At 37.3% G+C, this 19,341-nt stretch overlaps 1 protein-coding gene and 1 non-coding gene across 4 annotated transcripts in view; both read left to right on the top strand.

Moving 5' to 3' along the window:
* The window catches only part of Slc39a9 (solute carrier family 39 member 9), a 52,659-nt gene that overhangs the window by 28,550 nt on the left and 4,768 nt on the right, over positions 1-19,341 (top strand). For 2 of the 3 annotated variants that reach the window (XM_046460996.2, XM_046460998.2), the window contains exons 3-6: positions 6,525-6,719; positions 14,202-14,270; positions 15,306-15,391; positions 16,580-16,714. In XM_046460996.2, coding sequence (XP_046316952.1) covers positions 6,525-6,719; positions 14,202-14,270; positions 15,306-15,391; positions 16,580-16,714 — 485 coding nt within the window. The remainder of the gene's footprint in view (positions 1-6,524; positions 6,720-14,201; positions 14,271-15,305; positions 15,392-16,579; positions 16,715-19,341) is intronic. The other variant, XM_046460999.2, reaches the window with a different exon arrangement.
* Positions 2,364-2,436, top strand: Trnav-cac (transfer RNA valine (anticodon CAC)). Its single transcript has one exon. It is a non-coding gene; the product is annotated as a tRNA-Val (tRNA).

Genomic DNA, 19,341 nt, shown 5'->3' with positions numbered 1-19,341 from the left:
ACCATTTTTTAATGTACTTTGTATTATGGAGTGTGACGTTGAACATAAATTGTCTAAAGAATTATCAGCCAGTACTTCCTGTGAAACAGAAATAATAACCTAGAAGTTCTTGCATGAATGAGTTAACATATATTCACAACTTAATGTATTTTAAGTAAATAGCTTATATTTACTTAAGATAGTATTTTAAGTAAATTTTTGCTAGGTTGAGTTCCATGTCCTAGAGTAGAGGGAAGGATGGTTAGATTAATATTGAATATTTGGATTCATTAACTAATCTGTTTATGTACTTTGCTAGTTGTCATGTGATTATAACTCTTTAAAGTTTTTTAATTGGAGGGATTGGTTTTTGAGGTGTGTGTGTGTGTGTGTGTGTGTGTGTGTGTGAATTCTAACAAAGCCATAATAATATCTACCATTGTATATTACCCAATAAGTATTTCATATGCTTATATAAAGTTTAATTACACTTAATGCTAAGCACTCAGATCTTTTTACAAAAGTCTCAACCTGTAGTCTACTTCTTTCAAGAAATTTGTATATGTTGCTGTTTTTCTTGCCAAAATTTTCCATCAAGATAAATCAATAACCCCTTCACAATTATAACTTAAGAAATCATATACTTATCCGAGTGATTGCTTTAAAAATGTTGGGACTTTTTCTTTATCTGCAGTGTGCGCAGCATACTTAATGAAATTGTCAGTTTTGATAGAAGCCTTCCTGAAAGTAGTTTCAGTTTGAAGAAATAAAAAATTTACTCAGTACCAATCTCTTTAATAAGTGAGATAATCAGTTTATTCAATACCATTTTAGATATAAAGCTGGTATACTTAAGATTCGTAACTTGATTCTGAAGGCAATGCCAAAAATGGAATTCTAGGGTTATTTAGCTACATCTTATTCAAGAAAGGATTGGAAGGATCTTATATTTCTAAACTCTGATACAGTTGTCTTTGTTAACTGCCTTCTGGAAGTTATTGTAATTAGGCTTGGCGTTTAGTTTCAAAGCTATAGGCACCCCAGAAATAATTGTCTTTAAAAATTACTGTGCAGCTGTTCACAAATAATAGCATGACCAATAGCCTTTAACAAGCACTAACCCATACTCTTACCTAAACTCTTAGCCTAACCTCTCACCCAAGTTAGCACATACCTGTGTTACTTAGTAAAGACAGATTTTATTTATAAAGAGGCATATGCATAATTTTCCTGAAACACAGACTAAAAATTATATTTTATTCCATTTTGAAATATCTTTTTGGCTAGGAAATAATTAAATGCCACAACTTATAAAATATCACATTAAAATTTATAGAAGTGAAAGCTAGTTTTTGCCTTCAGCACCCATTTGTTGAGTATCTACTAGAATTTGGCCTTAAGTAGTTAGAAGTTCAGAAACCTAAGAAGGGTCAGGCAAGCTTTTTCTGTAAAAGGCCAGATAATAAATATCTTGGGCTTTGTCAGATATGTAGTTTCTACTCAATTCTGCCATTGTAGCATGAAAGCAGCCATAGATGGTTCATGAACAAATGAGCATGGTTGTGGCTCTATTAAAACTTTTATTTGTAAAGATCGCACCAGCCCTTGTACCACTGTTTGTTGATCTCTGAATTCTGGTACAATGAGGTAAGGCTTATGAAAGAAACATATCTAATATGCTGTGTGCACATGAGGAGAGGAAGACACAGAGAAAATCTCAAGGAGGAGGGGACTTGTGAGTTGAGCATTGAAAAATGGGTGGTCCAGGAGAAGAGGCATGGAAAACCCTTAGGTCCATTTATTCAGAGTAGGCAGAGGCTGTGATGGGAGCCTAGTTTGTTGAAAAAGTGGTTGTCTTATGAAAAGATGTCATTCAGATCCTCTCCAACAGCATCTTTATAAATATTGAAATTGTAGCTACTAAAATTCTGTTTGTTTTGTTAGGTTGAACCCAAGGGTTGTCTACAACTGAGCTATACCCCTACCCCTTTTTATTTCTTGAGACAGGATCTCACTAGGTTTGGCTTGAACTTATGATCCTCCTGCCTCAGTCTCCTGAGTAGATGGGAAAACAGGCATAAGCCATGCCCAGCTAAAGGTAGCTTCTTAATATCCATACATAAGAAGATAAGTCATGGTATTTCATATTAAAATGGAAGCATATTTTAAACTGTCTTGTCCCTAGAGGAAATCTAGTGTTTTACTTGAATCATTTCACATCCTGGAACGTGAAACTCTGCTGAACTATTTTCCCTGTCTATAAAAAAGATCCTACTTGAAAAATGGAGTCTATCATCTCAGTATTAGGTATCAAAATACTGCTTTTGAGTTTATAAACCTTTTATTGAAATACCATATACCAAAAAAATATAGATTCATGGGCTGGGGATATAGCTCAGTTGGTAGAGTGCTTGTCTCACACGCATAAGGCCCTGGGTTCAATCCCCAGTACCACCTTAAAAAAAAAAAAAAAGTATATATTCCTAGGCATGGCGGTGACATCTGTACTCCCAGCCACTAGGGAGGGAGGCTGAAGCAAGGGGATTACATGAACCTAGGAGTTTGAGAACAACTTCCCATCTCAGAAAAACACCCCCCCCCAAACAAAACAAAAACAACCAAGAAAAGTATATACCATACACATAGGAGAGTATATTTATTGACAATATATAACTGAATGATTTTTCACAAACTAAACATACTTATATTACCATGAAGCTACATTTTAATTGTTCACCATCACTGATTCAAGACTCTTAGATTGTTATTCTTTCTTAGTCATTTTTCATCTCTCAGCTTCCAGTCAGCTGTTTGACTTAAAATCCTATTCTGATAATAATTTGCTTGGGTGAAAGACAAGGTGGGTACAGACTACCTGTTCACCTTTTTCTTTAAGGACCTTCTCACATTCAGCTAGCTTTGGTGGCTGCTGCAGTGTAGGCTTCTATTTTCTTAATCCAAAATCATCCATTTCTTCCTCTTATTATTGGCAGCCTAGCCAAGGATTCTGACTGGCAGGATTCAGCCACCTGCTTGCATAAGAAATAGGCAAACAGTAGAAAAGGAAAGATGAATTTTATATATTTTGATCAAACTGGGGAGAAGCAGCTAGATTGTTTATCACCCAGTCCCATAGAAGTGGTTACAATTGAGGGTCTGGGGTTGTGGCTCAGAGGTAGAGCACTTGCCTACCATGCGTGAGGCACTGGGTTCGATCCTCAGCACCACATAAAAATAAAATAAGGATATTATGTTCATCTATAACTAAAAAAATAAATATTAAAAAAGTGGTTACAATTGATAGAAGCAAAGGCCGGGTGATATACATATCTAGAGCTAGCTAGCCAGAGAATATGTCCATCTTAAGTTTCTTGGTTTCCTTCCTCAGTGGGCAGTAGTATAGGATTCAGAAAAATAGTTTTTAATTTTAATTTCAAAGGGACCCTTAATTTCAGTGTTTCATTCTGACATTCTCTCTTTACCTACAATAGTGCTTTCACACTGAAGGTAGCAATTTGGTGATCTTGACATCAATTTAGTGAGTTGAACTTATGACTAGCATTTAAAAAGAGACCAAGGAGCTGGGCATTGTGGTGCAAGCTTGTAATTTCACTGACATGGGAGGCTGAGATAGGAAGATCACAAATTCAGGCCAGGCTCAGCAGTTTAGTGAGACTGCGTCTCAAATTTTAAAAAAATAAATAAAGAGATAGGGATGTAACTCAGTAAAGTACCCCTGGGATTCAAACCTGAGTACAAAAAGAGACAGAAAGAGAAAGAAAGAAAATATAATGGTGTATTGTAAGTTGAGTATTTTGTGAAACTTCTGACTTGGTTTTTTTTATGTACTTATATGTTCACTAGATTATGATATAAATTTTATTTTTATATTGAGTCTTAAAAGTTAAAAAAAAAAAAAATGGGCATGGTGGCACACTTCTATAACCCCAGCAACTCAGGAGGTTGAAGCAGGAGGATCACAAGTTCAAGGTCAGCCTCAGTAACTTAGCAAGGCCCTAAACAACTTAGTGAGACCCTGTCTTAAAATAAAAAGGGCTGGGTATGTAGCTCAGTGGTTAAGTGCCCCAGCTTTCAATCCCCAGTACCCCCAAAAAAAGTTTAAAAAACATTGTCATAAATCTTATTTCAGCAATTTCAAATACCACCTAATAGTTTTTTTTTTTTTTTAGAGAGAGAGAGAGAGAATTTTTTTAATATTTATTTTTTAGTTTTTCGGCGGACCCAATATCTTTGTTTGTATATGGTGCTGAGGATCGAACCCGGGCCGCACACATGCCAGGCGAGCGCGCTACCACTTGAGCCACATCCCCAGCCCCAACCTAATAGTTTTAAGACTTTATTAGCTAACATTATGAATCAATGAAATGGAAACTTATTGTCTAGAGGAGCTTTTCTATCTCTTGGGAAGTACAATCCATGTCATTTTAAGGTGCCAGTATAACTCAAAGATATTACATACAACAGCCCTTCTTTACCAAATATTAATAAGTGGAGTTCAGCAGTATATGAAGGGATATACATTTGGACCTGATAGTGTTTATCCCAGGAAGGTAAAGCAAGGGTTGGATTAGTATACAAAAGTCAATTCAATTTATTAAATCAAGTACAATAGAAAAACCATTTGATTATCCTTAAAAGTTTCGAAAAGCATTTAGCAAAATTAAATCTCTATGGTGAAAAAACTTTTCAGCAAACTAGGGAAGAAGAAAAAATTTCTACAGCTGAGAAAAAATATGTTCAAATAACATTAAGAACAAAGTAGGGTTGTCTCTTCTCAACCACATCTATTGAATTATCTCAGGATCCCGCAGATTCTAGCATTCAATAAGGCCTTTTTATAGGCATAAAGATTGAAAAGAGTAAAGCTGTTTGCAAATGACATGATCGTGTATATAAACTTGTTTAAAAAATTTTTTTCAAACAGATACAACATTTTTTATACCTTTATTTTATTTATTCACTTTATGTGGTGCCAAGGATTGAACCTAGTGTCTCACACATGCTAGGCAAGCGCTCAACCACTGAGCTACAATCCCAGCCCAAAATTTATGTTTTAAAGGTGTCAAATATGTGACTATAAATTAGGAGTAGCAAAATGTCAATGTAAATATCAAAATGTATCATCACATAGTATCAAATATGTGGATATAAATTAGGAGTGGCCAGTGTCATTTACTATAATTCAGTGTCCCAATAACCTTGATATTTCTAGAACTGAATGTAGACTGAAGGATGTGCTTCTTCAATTGCTCTATCCTTTTGGTTTCTTGTTAATGATTGTCCACCGATATTTTTTACAGCTAAAAATTTTATATTTAATTTGTTCTTTGTTTATAATTTTTATATTACCCTAGGTGTAAAACTAGATGAATCTGTAGTTACTTTCATTGTTCCTGCTCTTCATTCACCTAGATTATTCAGAATAAAACTTCATGTAGTTCCTAAGGAGATTGACATGAATATCAGAGACAAAAAGAAAGATTTGCAGATGATGTCCCTTTGGGAATACAACTGCTTTCTTGCATGGTGATTTGCTTCCACTTCCCAGGTTTTGAGCATGATAGGCAGTCTGCATGTCAAAAGCAGAATGTTTTCATCATTAACTTAAGTTGAGGGAGTTTATGATTGGCTGGATTACAATGTAGAAAGTGAATAGCTTTACAGTGAAGTATGTAGAGTTTGAAATTATTTAGGATGTCCACATCTTGAGGGGGGGAACATTAGGTAGTAGTTGGCAATGAGCAGTGAAATGTAAACCAGTAACATAGCAGGGTCACAGGGTTTCTTTGAAATTGGCTTTAATGAATAGTTAAGTAACTTCTAGAGCAATAGCAGGTGTACCAACTCTCTAGAATAAATAGGTGGAGACAAAGGGAGTCAATTAAGAAATATATCAGGAAAGCAAGATCAATTAATTGGATTAACTCTTGATAGAATCTCAGAGGTCATTGTAGAGTCAGGATTTATGGCCAGAGGTTTCTCAATTTCAGAAGAGAAATTTTTTTGGTAGTGCAGGTGCACTAAGGTAAGTTCTGTCTGGCCACTGACTGCAGTACCCACATTAACATAGGTTTAACTTGTAGATGAAGCCCCCCTGAATAGGATGACCACCATGACTGTTCCAGAGAGAACCAACTAGGGTCAAAAACTACTGCTCAACACGAAGGAGAAATTAAACATCTGATTGGTGAAGAGGGCAGCAGTTGGACCCCAGTACTCTAGGCAAACTTTGAACAGCAATAAATTTGAAAACAGCACTCTTTGTCATTATCCTCTCAGAGACTACCCACTGTCCCTCTTCAGAGCTCTTTTTGCTTGAGCCTTACTTTACTTTCACTTACAATAAAGTTTTGTTGCTTTGCTTTTCATGTCTGACTTTCAAGTTTCTTTCATTGGAACACTAGAATCGAGGAATGGAGCTTAAGCTCCCTACTCCTGTGACAGAAATACCAAAGAAGGAAGCTTCTACATGAAAATGTTTTTAAGGGAAAAACGTATCCTCATCATGGTTTATTTTGCTCTAGGGAAACACCACCAAGCCAGTGAAACACAGAATGTGATTGCATCAGACAAAGCCGAAATGTCAGCTGTGCATGAACATGAGCACAGCCACAACCACACGCAGCTGCACGCCTACATCGGTGTGTCCCTTGTACTGGGCTTCGTTTTTATGCTGCTGGTGGACCAGATTGGCAACTCCCATGTTCATGCTAGTGAAGGTGAGTGGCTCCAGGGCTTCCTGGACAGTATGATAAATTTGCAGTTTGAAAGCTTACTAACAATTGAATATTCAATCCGCGTTATTGGTCTTACTTAAGTACTAAAACCAACTGCCTCTGGTGCCAGGGAACATTTTTTATTCAGTTGGGGGAGCTAGTGAGTTGTAGTATGGCTTTCGGTTGAGAGTCTAGGACAGAGGTTCTTAACCTATTTTATGCTGGGACCCCTTAAACAGTTTAAAGCTGATGGACCTTTTATTGGAATATTGGGTTTTTAAAAAATATTTATTTTTTAGTTGTAGTCGGACACAATACCTTTATTTTATTTATTTTTATGTGGTGTTGAGGCTTGAACCCAGGGCCTCGCACGTGCTAGGCAAGCGCTTTACCACTGAGCCACATCCCCAGGTCTGTAATATTGTTTTTAAATGCAAAAAGCGTAGTACTTAAGACTAGAGAGAAAATCAGTTATGCTGGAAAATAGTTACTAAACCTTTGGAACAAATTCATAATATAGAGTTGTGTATCTTCTTTCTCAGTGCACTAAATAATGAGATTATACATTGAAATCCTGACTAAGCAAGTTCAATTTTTAAAAATATTTTTATTTTTTGTGGTACTGAGGATTGAACCCAGGTACTCTGCCACTGAGCCATCCCATCCCTTTTTCTATTTTATTTTGAAATAGGGTCTCACTAAGTTGCCCAGGCTGCCCTCAAATTTTCAATCTTCCTGCCTCGGCCTCCTGAGTAGCTGAATTTACAATTGTGCGTCACCATGTCCATCAGTTTAATTTTGGGTTTTTTTTGGACATTAGTATGATAGCTAATAGCTATAATAAGCAATAGCTGGATTAAGAACATTAAATGGTGAGGTGATCGTTATCAGGGCAGTGTGTTTGTCAAGTTGAACATCCAGTTGATTTTGTGTTTTCATTTTAGTGGTTGCTAATATAGAAAATCCTGGTTTACAAAGTACTTTCTTACAAATGTACTTAAATACATTCTTTACAAGGAAAGATAAACTTCTCTTAAGGACAACTAGAATTTGCAAAAATTTTGTAAATTTAATTCCACCCGTAGTAACTTTTTTTTGTTAAGATCAATGAATTCATCTTTGACTAAATCAGCATCTTTGATATGGTTTATATTAAATAAAAAGAGAGGGCTGGGGATATAGTTCAGTTGGTAGAGTGCCTGCCTTGCATGCACAAGGCCCTGGGTTCAATCCTTAGCACCACAAAAAAAGGTGGGGGGGATTCTGATGCATAATAATTTGACCACTAAAATAAAGAACAATAATGAAATATAAGCCGTCAAAAAAAAAAAAAAATAGGAATCTGTGAACCCCATCTGCATAATAGATCAAAGGAGAAGAGAGTGTACTAGCTTGCAGTAGATTGCTGAATGCCAATTGGTAAATTTGGAAAAGGTGCTGGAATTGGAAAAACTATCATTTTTGTAACCTTCATTGTAAAAGCTGACTCAAGTAAGAATCATCAATGAATGTTAAATCTAGGAGGTGAATTTTGATTTGCTTATTAGTTACAAGGGGAAAGTAGTAACTAAGTGAAGAAATCAAACAATACTTTGACCAGATAATCAAAATAGTATCACCAGCATTCTCCTTTTTGGTGTAGCTGAGTAAGCTATCAGACCTGCTTCCTTATAAATAACCATAAAGTATAAACTCTAGACAAAATTTATAAAATCACAGCCTTAAACACTTTGGAGCCAGGCATGGAGGCTGAGGCAGGAGGATCATAAGTTCAAGGACAATATCAGCAATTTAGCAAGACCCTGTCTTAAAATTTAAAATAAAAAAGACTAGGTTATAGCTCAGTGATAAAGTATCCCTGGATTCAATCCCTAGTACCAAAAAATAAATAATAAAAAAAAACATTAGTGAATATCCTAAAGCAGGTACATTTTGGAGGAAAGTAGAGTCAACACTTAGAATAAGTTTACTATTTTTACTACTTTTAACAGCATCCTGTGAGGCAGCTAAAATTCTAATAGAAAACTCAATCATTCTGGCCTACAGAACTAGAGGACAGAATTCAAGACAACCACAAGCACGGGAAAAAAAAGAGAGAATACTAGAAAGGTGAGAACCAAAGAAATTCATCCTCAAATTCTGTATATATAAACTGTTCAAGTTTCTGGCTGACCACTGAACCATTCTTACATGGGCAGGACTCCCAGCAGCTGAGCTAAAGATCAAAGAACTAAACTGTTATTTGAACAGCTGCTCAAAAGACAGTATTTGCAGTTTGAGCCAAATCAGGTTACTTAAAATGAAACAAAAATTCTTTAGAGGAATATAACAAAATCCAGAGTGTACATGAGATAATACCAACAGTGTCTGATCTACAATCCAAAATTAACACTACAAGTGCACAGCAGGTGTACATCCTGCTTTAGACTAATACCCTGAGAAGCCTCACCTATGTAGTATTCTATCTAAGAATATAGATTCAAAGAACACATCAGGGGGCTGGGGTTATGGCTCAATGGTAGAGCACTTGCTTTGCAGGTGTGAGGCACTGGGTTCAATCCTCAGCACCACATAAAAATAAAGATATTGTGTCCATCTACAAATAAAAATATTTTTTTAAAAAAAGAACACATCAGACAAATCTAAAAGAAGGGTTATTCTGTTACATACAAGAAAGGTACTAGGGCTGGGGTTGTGGCTCAGTGGTAGAGTACTTGCCTAGCATGTGTGAGGCCCTGGGTTAATTGTCAGCACCACATATAAATAAATGAATAAAATAGAGGTTCTTCAACACCTAAAAAAAATTTTTTTTAAAAGTACAAGAAGAGTAATGTATTTTCTTGAAATGTATGTTCCAGAAATGTCAGTATCACATAAATGCAATATGTAATTCTAGACAGGATCCTTCCTGGAAAGGAAGAATGTCCTGAAGGACATCATTGGGCAACTGACAAAATTAGAATATGCAAGAGACTTTCTAAAAAGTATCAATGTTAAACTTGCTAAGGTTGTATAAGATAATATCCTTCCTCTCTCAAAATACACTTTGAAGTATCTGGGGATAGAGGGTTATGGTATATGCAACTTTCTCTTAAATGGTACAGAAAAGATTTGTGTATATGAGCAAACACAAAAGTAATAAAGCAAGTGGTCAAGCTGAGAAAGGGTTCTATGGATATATATTAAATTACTCTCACAACTTTTCTAAAAGTTTAAAGTTAATTTTCAAATAAAGATTTTTAAAAGTCAAGGTGGAGCTGGGAATGTAGCTTAGTGGTAGAGTGAGTACATGCTTATTAGCATACAAGAGGTCCTGACTTCAATCCCCAATATTAAGCAACGTAAAACAAAAAGCACCTTTGGTCTAAAAAGGTTTTCAATCTTTTTGTTCTCACTATTCCTGTTTTTGCCATAGACATATTTAAAAATAAAATATTAGCTGGGTGCAGTGGCTCATGCCTATAATCCCAATGACTTAGATGGCTAAGGCAGGAGGATTACAAGTTTGAGGCCAGCCTTGGCAACTTAGTGGGACCCTGTCTCAAAAAAAAAAAAAGGCTAGAGACATGACTCAGTGGTAAGGCACTATTGGATTCAATCCCCAAAATAAAGATAATAATAATAAATTAAAAATAAAATATTGTCTTAAAAAGTTGATTTAGTTTAAAATGGTTTTATTCATGTGCTTTATTTCAAATAGCAAATGAAAAGTACCCACTATTGGATGATGTCCGACTCTGACTACATTACGTATTTGCCCACAATGGCCACTGTGGTGTTTTTCTTATATTTCTTGACAGTTTCAGTTTAAAATTTATAAGCCTAGGAGTGTAAGGCAAATGTGGCCTCTGTGATACAGATAAATACTTGCAACTTTTGTGTACCCAGTGCTGTGCCACATTCTGTGAGACATGTTAAAAAGAGAAAGAAGTAGAAAATATGTTCTTTATTAGTTACAGTCAATCTGGGGATGTAAAGACATATTTAAGTGAAAGTGGTCTTGGGTGTCTGAGTGGGGATACAGAAAAACCTCTGAAGTCACATGTGGATCTGGGCTGCGTAGAACCTTAGGTAGGAGCCAGAGGAAAGTTGCTTTGAGTTGTAACTAATCTTTTGTCCTTTCTTGAAGGAGGTGGTCTTAGAATTAGACTTGGAATGTGTCTATGTTTTGGGTTGACAAGAGTATATGTCCAGAATTAAGGGTGAGGCTGGGTGCGGTGGCACATGCCTGTAATCCCAGCAGCTCAGGAGACTGAGGCTGGAGGAGGATCACAAGTTCAAAGCCAGCCTCAGCAACTTAGCAAGGGCCTCAGCAACCCAGTGAGGCCCTGTATCTAAATAAAATATAAAAAAGAGCCGGGGATGTAGTTCAGTGATGAAGCACCCCTGAGTTCAGTCCCTTGTGCCAAAAAAGGGGGGGGGGGTGAGGAGATTTGGGGAAGGAGAATGTTTTGTTAGAGGGTGTTAAAGACATTGGTTTAACTGGTCTGGAGTGAGAAATATGGTGGCATTGGTTGGTAAATGGCTTAAGAGCCTACCTAATAGAACACTTCAAACAGCTTTAAAAAACAGATTCTTAGAGTATGTGGCGCAGTGATGGTGACAGTTGCAGTGATCCTTGGGCGGGCCACATAGAAGACACCTCAGAGCTGATCTGTCCCAAAGAGTTCAGAACAGCCAAGACTGGTCTAAATTCATTTGCTTCTGGAGCATCAAAAGCAACAGAATGAAGGCTGGGGCTGTAGCTCAATGGCAGAGCGCTTGCCTAAGCATGCTTGAGGCACTGGATTCGATCCTCAGCACCACATAAAAATAAACAAATAAAATAAAGGCATTCTCTCCATCTACAATTACAAATAAATTAAAAAAAAAAGAACGAGAGTGCAGAGGGTGAGTAGGTACTCTGAGGAGTCTTCATGAAAACTTTAAATTACACTTCCTGTCTCAGTAATTTCAAAAACAGAAAGACCAATGCCAGTGTCTGTAGCTTGCTGTTCCAGAAAAAGCTATATAAGTGTGAGTTGGTTTGTTTGGCCAACTTTTGTCCGGAGACTGCTGAGGATTCCAAGGCTCTTATCCCAAGCCTGGTGGGGCAATTTGAAGATGAAGAACTGGAACAGGTTCTTGAAGATATCCAGCACAGTTTTCAATATTAGTCTCCTAACTTCACCTAGCTTCTCAGGGGAATCATTTCCCCAGCACACCATCCTCCCAGGGGCTGAGTCTGCCTTGCACAGAAACTTGATTGCAAAAGACATCTGGGCTTCCTTGGAGTGGACAGCCCATCTTGGTGTGGGTTTAGGTGGCTTTTTCACATGTGACTGTTAGACCATAATGACCATGTAAATCTGGAGCAGCCTTGCAGTGACTCCCTAAGCATGCTGCTGGGAAGGATGAGGTGGGGTGTTATATAAGCCACTCTGTTGACTATCTCATACTGTGGTTTTTGGACCCCACATTATTTTTTATTAATGTCATTTCATATTTTAATTTCAATGTGTTTGTAGTTTTTGAAACCAAAGTAGAAAAAAGAAAACTTGAATAGGGAAAGAATAGTCTTACCTAGATGCAAAAGGAAGAATTAAGCCAGATCAGTGTCTTTGTTTTAAATTATTAAAGAAAGGGTGAGAGTGCTAATTACTGTGAGAGAGCTTGGCATCCTTGTGCTTAACCCAGGAGACAGGGAGGAAGCATGCCACGGGAAGCAGTTACACCTGGGTATGACTGTGCTGTGCGGTGCACCCTTTAGCATGGAGATGTCAATAATTTGCCTTTTCTGTCCTTGAGCTGTTTTGCAGAATATGGATATGTAGCAGCCCCAAAGCACTCATTTTGTCACATTCAAATTAAGATTTTTTTTTTAGCTGGACATGGTGACACACACCTGTAGTTCCAGCCATTTGGGAGGCAGAGGCAGGAGGACCACTTGAGTGCAGGAGTTTGAGACCAGCCTAGGCAATATAGTAAGACCTTGTCTCGAGAGAAATTGGGGGACTAGGGATGTAGCTCAGTGGTAGAGTACTCACTAACACGTGAAAAGCCCTGATTCCAGCCCCCAGCACAGCAAAAATAATATTTTCTTTCACAGAGTTCAGAGGTTGGAATGCTTTCAGAGTCTTCTTTTATGGGGCATCCAGTCCAAACCTCTGGCTTGCTACTTGGCAACAGGTGTTCTGTGATGGGGTTGATTTGGAATGAGGGAGGCTGACCCTTCCTGAGCCACTGCAGTGAAGCTACCCAACCTAAGGATAGGTAGGGAACAGTTTAATATTTTCACATTTAGCTGATCTTTCTGAAGGGAAATATTCTTGTTTTCTTCACAATTTTTTTTTGTTCTTTCTGACACTTTATATATGAATTCATGATCCAAAGAACAAGTTTGGGAAATAACAAAGTTGGTTCTAAAAGTCAAGATAGTTTTGCCAGGTGAGTGGTGCGTGCCTGTAATCCCAATGACTCAGGAGGCTAGGGTAAGAGAATCACAAAATCAAGGACAGCGTTAGCAACTTGGTGAGACCCTGACTCATTTTTTTTTTAAGTGAGAATACCTAGCATGTGGGATGCTCTGCTTTTAATTCCCAATACTACAGAAATAACAACAAAAACCCCTACTGAAACCCATGGGAAATATGGGTGGTATAAGATTTTTTTTTTTCAAGTTTTACCCAACTATTGACATGTGGGGTGTGGCGGAGACATGGGTGGAAACTCTTCAGCAGGAGTTTAGAGTTTTGGCTGAGGAGAGAGTGACTGAGAAAAGCCTAAAAGTACTAGAAACCTATGAAGTGAAGAAGTGGAGGAGAGACATTCTAGTTCTGTGGTGCTGCAGACCAAACTCAGGCATCTGTTCTACCACTAGGCTCTACCCCTGGCCCCTATATTTATTTTTAAAAGCTCTCTATAAAACAATTTCAATAAATAAAACACTATAAAAAATAAACAATTTCACCTTTGCTATAAAAGTTAAAACCCAGCATGTTCTTAAATAATTAATGGACACAACATAATATTTTTCAAAAGATGATTCTGAAATAAAATGTTTGAGATAAATTTGATGAGGGGGAAATGAAAGGAAGGGAAAACCAGTGGGAGCCTATTGCATATGTAGGTTTGAGTTGATGAAAATTTAGGTTAGGGTGGTGGTGATAAAATAGAGCAAATGTGACAATGTAATAGTGAAGATAAAGTTGTAGAAGGCCCGGGAAGATGAAGTGGCAAACAATGACAGTTAGATGGTTGTGGAAAGAAGCCATCAGAGGTCACAGAGCGCTTTCCATGGAGTAGTGGAGATTTAAAGGAGTGTGAAGAAGTTTGGGCAGTTGGGGGAAACCTCCAGGTGTTTGAAGCAGGAAGAAAGAAGACAGTTGTAAGGATTATAACTTATGACTTCAAAAGCTTTCAAAAAAATTCATCCACCCCCAGACTAGTGTTTGGGTAGTTTCTGTCTCTCATTATTTAATGTTGTCCTTCTCATTTTCACTACAGATCCAGAAACAGGAAGGCCTAGCAGTTCCAAAATCACCACCACACTTGGTCTGGTCGTCCATGCTGCAGGTAGGGTTGGACTGCAGCGGGACCTCTCTCCTTCTTGTTTCAGGGGAAGCCTTAGTGTTTACTGGGCCCATCTGTACTCAGTGCTCTTGGGCTGGCCTTCAGGGATGGGGTTGCTTAATGAAGTCCTCCAGCACAAGTATGAGCCCTGGTCTGTCCTGTGTTGGTTTTGCAAGCTAAGAATGATTTCTCAAATGTTTTTTTAATGGTTAAAAAGGAAAGAGTATTTCATGGCATATGAAAATTATATAATTCAAATTAATAAAGTTGTATTAGAACACAGCCATGCCTTCATGTTTATGTATTTTCTGTGGCAATTTTTGCGCAGCGCTAACAGGGTTGAGTAGTTACAAGAAACCAAATGACTGGCAAAGCCTAAGACATTTATTCTCTGGCCCTTTATGAAGTTTGCTGACCTCTGCCTTAGGATCTTTTCTGGAAAAGAGCCTTGACACTAAAGTACTGAGTAACCCTGCTGCCCAGTGTATATCCAAAGTACCAGTGTAGGCAGAGGTGGTAGGTGGCATGCAGAAGTCACAGCATTGCTACTGGGCACACTTCAGAACCATAACCCAAACCTAGCCCTAGTGGTAGGATTCTGTCAACAACAAATACAGGAATGTGAAAATATCTAGGTGTTTCTGGTATGACATACTTTTCTAATAAAATTCATCCACTAGCCAGTATACCCATGTTTAAATCATCTAGGTCAAGTTTGAAGGTCTTTATCTATAAGATGAAGAGATGCATCCTTTGAAATTCTTCTTGCATTTTTGTTATTGCAGTTAATAGATACTTGAATACTCTGGACCCAAAGTTAAGCTTTGTACATATATTCACTCATTTAACTTTGTGAAAATCCCGAGAAATACATGCTTTATTAAACCCATTTTTAAAGATGAGAAGGTTAAAGAAAGGTTAGGTTAAGTAATCTTCCTAGAGTCAAATCCAGCTTTATAACTAAAGACCACACACTCAGCCTCTAGCTGTTATTGATGTTTTTTATAGCATTTTATGTTTCATTGTTTCCAAATTTAGCTGATGGTGTTGCTTTGGGAGCAGCAGCTTCTACTTCACAGACTAGTGTCCAGTTAATTGTGTTTGTGGCAATAATGCTACATAAGGTAAGCCAAGATTTGATTTTGAATATATGCATAGTTAAAATTTCTCTTGGTCTTTAATGTTTCGTTGAAGTGGGGAAATGTTTTTTATTTAGTTTCCTAACTTCAAAATTCTTTTTTAGTTTCCTAACTAAATATTTTTTGAGCGAGTTTCATTTTGGAGAATTGAATAAATCTATTTAAACCTATTTTTTTGGCTACCATTTTTTAAAAAGTCTTACTTATAGGGTTTTATGTTTTTGTGACCATATACACAAACTATTAAATTCTCTATAGATCTCTATATTTCATAGAATTTTTTAAATTTTTTAATATATATTTTTAGTTAATGGACCTTTAATTTTTTTTTAGTTGCTGATAGACCTTTATTTAATTTATTTATATGCAGTGCTGATAATCAAACCCAGTGCCTCACACATGACAGGCAAGTGTGTTACCACTGAGCCACAGGCCCAGCCCCAGACCTTTATTTTTATTCATTTGTTTATATGTGGTTCTGAGAATCGAACCCAGTGCCTCACATATGCTAGTCAAGCACTCTACCACTGAACCACAACCCCAGCCCATATTTCATAGAATTTTGTTCGTATTTTTTTTTTTTTTTTTTTTTTGTAGGATCTTTTCTTAGCTTAGAATGTTAATTCCTAAAAGGCAGAGCTCAGGTACTCTGCCCAGGCTTTTGGTAAGAGACTTCCTAGACGATGGCAATGTACTTTTTTTTTTTTTTTTAATATACCAAGGATTGAACCTTATATACTGAACTTTATCCCTGAGCTTCATCCCTAGCCCTTTTTATTTTTTGAGACATGGATCTTCTCTAAACTGCTAAGGGTCTGATTAAGTTGCTGAGACTGGTCTTGAAATTGCAATCCTCCTGCCTCAGAGTCCTGAGAGACTGGGATTACAGGCTTGAACCACCATCTCACTCCTCTGTGCTTTTTTTTTTTGTGTGTGTGTGTGTGTGTGTTTCACAGCTTTTTTATTTTTTATGTTGAAACAGGATATCACTAAATTGCTTAGAGCCTCACTAAATTGCTAAAGTTGGTCTTGAACTTGCAATCCTCCTGCCTCAGCCTCCTGAGTAGCTGGGGTTATAGGCATGTGCCACTGTGCCCAGCTGGCATGTACTTTTTGATGGAGAAGCAATCCACATTTCCAGAAAAATAATAAGGGATAATCTTTCATTTCTAGGCACCAGCAGCTTTTGGACTGGTTTCCTTCTTAATGCATGCTGGTCTGGAACGGAATCGAATCAGAAAGCACTTGCTGGTCTTTGCACTGGCAGCCCCAGTTATGTCCATGGTGACATACTTAGGCCTAAGCAAGGTAAGTTTGACCATTCCTAGATTTTTCTAGACAAGTGTCTGGTTCCCTTATGATCTACTAGAAACTTATGGTCTCTTATGTCAAAATTTTCAAATAATTACCTTCTCCAACTAAAGATAAAAATTAGGAATAAAAACCTATATAAGGTAAAGTGTCTTAATTCCAAGTCAGTCCTCTTTTTAAGTTTAACATTTCCTTATTGGTTCACTTTGAAGACTTCTTTTGTAAGTTCTAAGAATATTTGCACAGATATATGAAAGAACTTCAAGACTATGGCCATAGCAAGATGGCTGTAGTCAGCAAACACTCAAGATTCTTCTACTCCTGCTCTCAGATACTCAATAGTAAATATCTAGTCCTTTCTCATTCAGACCTGCAGTGACCTGTGTCATTTGTCAGCTCAGAGTCTAGACACCCTTCCATTTCCAAGCTGCACCTTTCTGTGCCTCATAATTCTGTCTACTTGGGCTACAGTTCTTAACAACAACCCTCCCTGCTTCACCTAAATAATATAATAAAAATAATATAACTTGGGGCTGAGGTTGTGGCTCAGCGATAGAGTGCTTGCCGGGCATGTGCGAGACACTGGGTTCGATCCTCAGCACCACATAAAAATAAAAACAAATAAAAATAAAGGTAAAAAAAATAAATAATATAACTTAACCAGCCATACCTGTTTTATTTTTAGATGTACAGTAAGTCATAACCATCTACAATGAATGTTGAAGTACCTCAATGAATGTTGAGGTTGGCACATTACATTAAGATGGAACCAAGACTAGTTTAGTTTCTTCAGGGCAGGGGATTTAATCATTTTGTAAAAATGTTTTATATGACACATAAGCCAGCATGCCTGTGATCTCTTTTTCTTTCTTTCTTCCTTTTTTTTTTTTTTTAATTTCTTTTTTACTTCTTTCCTAGATTTGTCACTGGGTCAGCAGCCATGGAATTAAACTTGTGAGTCCTCTGCTGGCTTCAGTGAAGAAAGTAGCCTAAGTAGGATAGGGTTTTGTATAGTGGGCTGGCAGCCATTGCATACAGTGTTAAAATCTGGGAGCGGGTAGAGTAGGGAAGGGCTGGGGGACTCTCCCGATGAGATATGATAGCAGCTGGCTTTGGAGAGGCCCAGGGTCTCATCTGGTCCTTCCAGAGTATGGCTGCTGTGATTCTCTTTGAAAATCAGAGATCAAACAAACAGTAGATTGCTCTTTCTGGTTTGGATGGAAATAATTTCTGTTATATCATTGTGTGACAAGCCATGTGGCAGCCCTTAAAAGAGCAGAGGGTGAGCAAGATGGCTACAGTCAGCAAACACTCAGATTCTTCTACTCCCACTCTCAGATCACTCAATAGTAAATAGCTAGTCCTTTCTCGTTCAGACCTGCGGTGACCTATGTCATTTGTCAGCTCAGAGTCTGGACACCCTTCCATTTCCAAGCTGCACCTTTCTGTGCCTCATAATTCTTTCTAGTTGGGCTATAGTTCTTAGCAACAACCCTCCCTGCTTCACCCAAAAGTCAACTGGCAGGCTACAGGTGAAAGTCTCAGAACTAGACTGGGCCAGGACTTGTTGAGGGAAACTGCTTTTCTCCATGCCCTCTCTGAAGGTCATTGATTCTGTATTTAATATATTAAAACCTGTATTAAAAGGAACATGAAAAATGAGATGGTTAAAAAATGGTTAAGTTTCTATTCATTGAGGATTTGTTGACCTCAGTTGCTAACAAATGAGTCATTATTAAACTTCTTTCCATTCACCTGAAGAACCTTATTTTTTTAGCCAATGAACAATACATAGTTCCTTTAATTATATTTTATTTGTTATAATTATTATTGTTATTATTATTGGTTGGTACTGGGAATTGGACCAGGGACACTCTACTATTAAGCTACATCCCCAGTTCTTTTTCTTTTTTATTTTGAGGGAAGGTCTAACTAAGTGCCCAAACTGGCCTTGAACTTGTGATATTCATGCCTCAGCCTTCTGAACTGATGGGATTATAGGCATGTGATGTGTCTGGCTACATGGTTCCTTCTAAAATATGACTATCACTTCATCGATCAATATGAGCTCTGAACTTTTTATAAGAAGGTACTGATAATTCTGAAGGGATGGAGTTAAATGCTGAATCTGTGGCAGGTTCTTTTCTTACAATTTTAATTAATCATTTTTAACCTATAGGTCCTTTTTCATAGAAAAGGTTGAAATCAGTTATATGAAGTTAGGTAAATGAGACCATTCTAAGCTGGGTGAAGGTGTCTCCTGCGTCTTAATGGCCACTTTATCTCAAGCACCTGGCCCAGAGCCTGACACACAGAGAATACTTGTTAAATATTAGTAGAATGAACAAATAATAATAATAAAAATATTAATAAAATGAACAAATGTCTGAAACTTAATATCTACATTAACTTCTTGTTGGTTCTGTCTCAAGAATAATGCAGGCAAAACCTGGTAATCAGCACTTGATGTTTGTTTTGAAAAGCAGTCATAGTGGATTTAGCTAATAATAGAATGCTTCCATAATCACTAGTAAATTTCAAGTATTCTCACTACAAAAAAAGTATTTTTGAGGGCTGAGATTGTTGCTCAGTGGTAGAGTGCTTGCCTAGCATATGTGAGGCAC

This window comes from Marmota monax, unplaced genomic scaffold (assembly GCF_021218885.2).
Source record: "Marmota monax isolate L192 unplaced genomic scaffold, Marmota_monax_Labrador192_F-V1.1 WCK01_AAM20220418_F8-fsc00001, whole genome shotgun sequence".
NCBI lineage: Eukaryota > Metazoa > Chordata > Mammalia > Rodentia > Sciuridae > Marmota > Marmota monax.
This window is presented reverse-complemented; position numbering and strand designations above follow the sequence as displayed.